At 50.9% G+C, this 5,000-nt stretch overlaps 1 protein-coding gene across 1 annotated transcript in view; it reads left to right on the top strand.

Moving 5' to 3' along the window:
* Positions 1–5,000, top strand: part of LOC144513473 (calcium/calmodulin-dependent protein kinase type II subunit alpha) — a 49,692-nt gene that overhangs the window by 30,448 nt on the left and 14,244 nt on the right. Inside the window, exons 10-12 of the mRNA XM_078244561.1 lie at positions 2,085–2,179; positions 2,869–2,991; positions 3,092–3,175. Of these exons, the coding sequence (XP_078100687.1) occupies positions 2,085–2,179; positions 2,869–2,991; positions 3,092–3,175 (302 nt within the window). The remainder of the gene's footprint in view (positions 1–2,084; positions 2,180–2,868; positions 2,992–3,091; positions 3,176–5,000) is intronic.

Raw genomic sequence — 5,000 nt, 5'->3', positions numbered from 1 at the left:
GCCTCCTTGTCTCCTTGCCTCCTTGTCTCCTTGTCTCCTTGCCTTCTTGTCTCATTGTCTCCTTGTCTCCTTGCCTCCTTGTCTCCTTGTCTCCTTGCCTTCTTGTCTCATTGTCTCCTTATCTCCTTGCCTTCTTGTCTCATTGTCTCCTTGTCTCCTTGCCTCATTGTCTCCTTGCCTCCTTGTCTCCTTGTCTCCTTGCCTTCTTGTCTCCTTGTCTCCTTGCCTTCTTGTCTCATTGTCTCCTTGCCTCCTTGTCTCATTGTCTCCTTGTCTCCTTGCCTTCTTGTCTCATTGTCTCCTTGCCTCATTGTCTCCTTGTCTCCTTGTCTCCTTGCCTTCTTGCCTCCTTGTCTCATTGTCTCCTTGCCTTCTTGTCTCATTGTCTCCTTGTCTCCTTGCCTCATTGTCTCCTTGTCTCCTTGCCTCATTGTCTCCTTGTCTCCTTGCCTCCTTGTCTCCTTGTCTCCTTGTCTCATTGTCTCCTTGTCTCCTTGCCTCATTGTCTCCTTGCCTCCTTGTCTCATTGTCTCCTTGCCTTCTTGTCTCCTTGCCTCCTTGTCTCCTTGTCTCCTTGCCTTCTTGTCTCCTTACCTCCTTGCCTCCTTGTCTCCTTGTCTCCTTGTCTCCTTGTCTCCTTGCCTTCTTGTCTCATTGTCTCCTTGCCTCCTTGTCTCCTTGCCTTCTTGTCTCATTGCCTCCTTGTCTCCTTGTCTCATTCACACTCAAAATGAGAAGTCCTGTTGTTCTGTGTTCCTAAAAGGGCTCAGTGTTGTCACAGGAGAGGTTCCCTGTCGTCTACTTCTCTTTCATTTAGTTCCCTCAAATTACTGCAAAAGAAACCTCTTAAAAATAGGGAACATTTTAAAAAATGTACCTGTAAGTTCAGGAATGGTCTTGTCTCGTACCTCCATTTTTGAGTGTGTTGTCTCCTTGTTTCCTTGTCTCCTCTCCTCTCTCAGGTGTGTCTCTCTCTCTCAGGTGTGTCTCTCTCTCTCAGGTGTGTGTTTCTCTCCAGGTGTGTGTGTCTCTCTCTCAGGTGTGTGTGTATGTATGTGTGTGTGTGTGTGTGTGTGTGTGTTAGGTGTGTGTGTTTCTGTCTCTCAAGTGTGTGTGTTACTCTCTCTCAGGTGTGTGTGTGTGTGTGTGTGTTTCTCAGGTGTGTGTTTCTCTCAGGTGTGTGTGTCTGTCTCTCTCAGGTGTGTGTGTTTCTCTCTCAGGTGTATGTGTTTCTCTCTCTCAGGTGTGTGTGTGTTTCTCAGGTGTGTGTGTTTCTCTCTCTCAGGTGTGTGTGTTTCTCTCTCTCAGGTGTGTGTGTTTCTCAGGTGTGTGTGTGTCTCTCTCTCTCAGGTGTGTGTGTTTCTCTCTCTCAGGTGTGTGTGTATCTCTCTCTCTCAGGTGTGTGTGTTTCTCAGGTGTGTGTGTGTGTTTCTCTCTCTCAGGTGTGTGTGTTTCTCTCTCTCAGGTGTGTGTGTTTCTCAGGTGTGTGTGTATCTCTCTCTCTCAGGTGTGTGTGTTTCTCAGGTGTGTGTGTGTCTCTCTCGCTCAGGTGTGTGTGTTTCTCTCTCTCAGGTGTGTGTGTCTCTCTCTCAGGTGTGTGTGTTTCTCTCAGGTGTATGTGTTTCTCTCTTTCAGGTGTGTGTGTTTCTCTCTCTCAGGTGTGTGTGTTTCTCAGGTGTGTGTGTTTCTCTCTCTCAGGTGTGATTCTCTACATCCTGTTGGTGGGTGTGTGTGTGTATGTATGTGTGTGTGTGTGTGTGTGTGTGTGTGTGTGTGTGTTTTTCTCTCAGGTGTGTGTGTTAGGTTTGTGTGTTTCTCAGGTGTGTGTTTCTGTCTCTCAAGTGTGTGTGTTACTCTCTCTCAGGTGTGTGTGTGTGTGTGTGTGTGTGTGTGTGTGTGTGTGTGTGTGTGTGTGTGTGTGTGTGTGTGTGTGTTTCTCTCTCTCAGGTGTGTGTGTGTTTCTCAGGTGTGTGTGTTTCTCTCTCTCAGGTGTGTGTGTCTCTCAGGTGTGTGTGTTTCTCTCTCTCAGGTGTTTGTGTCTCTCAGGTGTGTGTGTTTCTCAGGTGTGTGTTTCTCTCTCTCAGGTGTGATTCTCTACATCCTGTTGGTGGGTTATCCTCCGTTCTGGGATGAAGATCAGCATCGTCTCTACCAGCAGATTAAAGCTGGAGCTTACGATGTAGGTACAGCTCATTGGTCACTGAGTGTGTTGGGGGCGGGGCTTAGGTACAGCTCTGTCATTGGTCAGTGAGTGTGTTGGGGCAGGGCTTAGGTACAGCTCTGTCATTGGTCACTGAGTGTGTTGGGGGCGGGGCTTAGGTACAGCTCTGTCATTGGTCAGTGAGTGTGTTGAGGGCAGGGCTTAGGTACAGCTCTGTCATTGGTCAGTGAGTGTGTTGGGGCGGGGCTTAGGTACAGCTCTGTCATTGGTCAGTGAGTGTGTTGGGGCGGGGCTTAGGTACAGCTCTGTCATTGGTCAGTGAGTGTGTTGAGGGCAGGGCTTAAGTACAGCTCTATCATTGGTCAGTAAGGCTGTTGGGGGCGGGGCTTAGGTACAGCTCTGTCATTGGTCAGTGACTGTGTTGGGGGCAGGGCTTAGGTACAGCTCTTTCATTGGTCAGTGAGTGTGTTGGGGGCAGGGCTTAGGTACAGCTCTGTCATTGGTCAGTGAGTGTGTTGGGGGCGGGGCTTAGGTACAGCTCTATCATTGGTCAGTGAGGCTGTTGGGGGCGGGGCTTAGGTACAGCTCTGTCATTGGTCAGTGAGTGTGTTGAGGGCAGGGCTTAGGTACAGCTCTGTCTTTGGTCAGTGACTGTGTTGGGGGCGGGACTTTGCTGACATAATCTGCCCCTCTCCCCCCACCTGTAGTTCCCGTCTCCGGAGTGGGATACAGTGACTCCTGAAGCCAAAGATCTCATTAATAAGATGTTGACCATCAATCCTTCCAAAAGGATCACAGCAGCCGAAGTGCTCAAACACCCCTGGATCTCTGTGAGCCTCCAAACTCTTTACTCCTAAATATATTCATGAATATATATAGTATGTACTGTAAGTAACTGATGATGATGATGATGTGTGGTCTTCCTTGCAGCATCGCTCCACCGTGGCGTCCTGTATGCACAGACAGGAGACGGTTGAGTGTCTGAAGAAGTTCAACGCCAGGAGGAAACTCAAGGTACACTCAGGCCTAACCCTAACCCAACGTCCAATCAAACTGTCCAAGTACAACCAAAGATTATCTCAAACTAAACCACAAAAACTTTGGAAAAGGCGACAAAAACTTTGACAAAAGTGTCACACACAACGGCTAACCTGGAGGTCAATACCCAGGCCTGGAGGCACTTAGTTGGGGTTAGGAGGGACGCTGGTCAGCCTGGAGGTCAATACCCAGGCCTGGAGGCACTTAGTTGGGGTTAGGAGGGACGCTGGTCAGCCTGGAGGTCAAGACCCAGGCCTGGAGGCACTTAGTTGGGGTTAGGAGGGAGGCTGGTAGGCCTGGAGGTCGAGACCCAGGCCTGGAGGCACTTAGTTGGGGTAAGGAGGGACGCTGGTCAGCCTGGAGGTCGAGACCCAGGCCCGGAAGCACTTAGTTGGGGATATGAGGGAGACTGGTAGGTCTGGAGGTCAAGACCCAGGCCTGGAAGCACTTAGTTGGGAATATGAGGGAGACTGGTAGGTCTGGAGGTCAAGACCCAGGCCTGGAAGCACTTAGTTGGGGATATGAGGGAGACTGGTACCTATGGAGGTCAAGACCCAGGCCTGGAGGCACTTAGTTGGGGTTAGGAGGGAGGCTGGTACGCATGGAGGTCGAGACCCAGGCCTGGAGGCACTTAGTTGGGGTTAGGAGGGAGGCTGGTACGCATGGAGGTCAATACCCAGGCCTGGAAGCACTTAGTTGGGGATATGAGGGAGACTGTTAGGTCTGGAGGTCAAGACCCAGGCCTGGAGGCACTTAGTTGGGGTTAGGAGGGAGGCTGGTACGCATGGAGGTCAAGACCCAGGCCTGGAGGCACTTAGTTGGGGTTAGGAGGGAGGCTGGTACGCATGGAGGTCGAGACCCAGGCCTGGAGGCACTTAGTTGGGGTTAGGAGGGAGACTGGTAGGTCTGGAGGTCAAGACCCAGGCCTGGAGGCACTTAGTTGGGGTTAGGAGGGAGGCTGGTACGCATGGAGGTCGAGACCCAGGCCTGGAGGCACTTAGTTGGGGTTAGGAGGGAGACTGGTAGGTCTGGAGGTCAAGACCCAGGCCTGGAGGCACTTAGTTGGGGTTAGGAGGGATACTGGTAGGTCTGGAGGTCGAGACCCAGGCCTGGAGGCACTTAGTTGGGGTTAGGAGGCTGGTACGCATGGAGGTCGAGACCCAGGCCTGAGCACTTAGTTGAGGGTTAGGAGACGGGAGGGCTGGCAGGCCCGAGGCACTTAGTTGGGGTTAGGACGGAGACTGAACGTATGCAGTGAGACCAGGCCTGAGCCACTTAGTTTCAGCTAAGAGTGAGCTAGGTCTGGAGGTCGAGACCCACACATCCAAACGTTGAAGAAAGTGACACAAACTTGAACTTATTTCAGCTAAAAGCTCGAGTGTCTGAACAAGTTCAGCACCCTCAAGGTACGCTCAGGTAAACAGGAAGTGAACGTAGCGTCCAAACAAATTGAAACTACAACTCCCGGCGCATCACCTGACACCCTCTGACCCAAAAATACTAAAGTGATGTCATTATTCTTCAAAACAAGGTTATGTCTCTGAGAATTAAGACTTCCCCCAAAATATTTCAGCGTTAACCCTCATCTTGTTTCCTTCCCTCCTTCCTTCCTTCTTTCCTTCCTTCCTTCCTTCCTTCCTTCCTTCCTTCCTTCCTTCTTTCCTTCCTTCCGTCCTTGTTTCCTTCCTTCCTTCCTTCCTTCCTTCCTTGTTTCCGTCTTTGTTTCCTTCCTTCCTTCCTTCCTTGTTTCCGTCTTTGTTTCCTTCCTTCCTTCCTTCCTTCCTTCCTTCCTTCCTCCCTT

Source organism: Sander vitreus, unplaced genomic scaffold (genome assembly GCF_031162955.1).
Source record: "Sander vitreus isolate 19-12246 unplaced genomic scaffold, sanVit1 ctg259_0, whole genome shotgun sequence".
Taxonomy (NCBI): Eukaryota; Metazoa; Chordata; class Actinopteri; order Perciformes; family Percidae; genus Sander; species Sander vitreus.
This window is presented reverse-complemented; position numbering and strand designations above follow the sequence as displayed.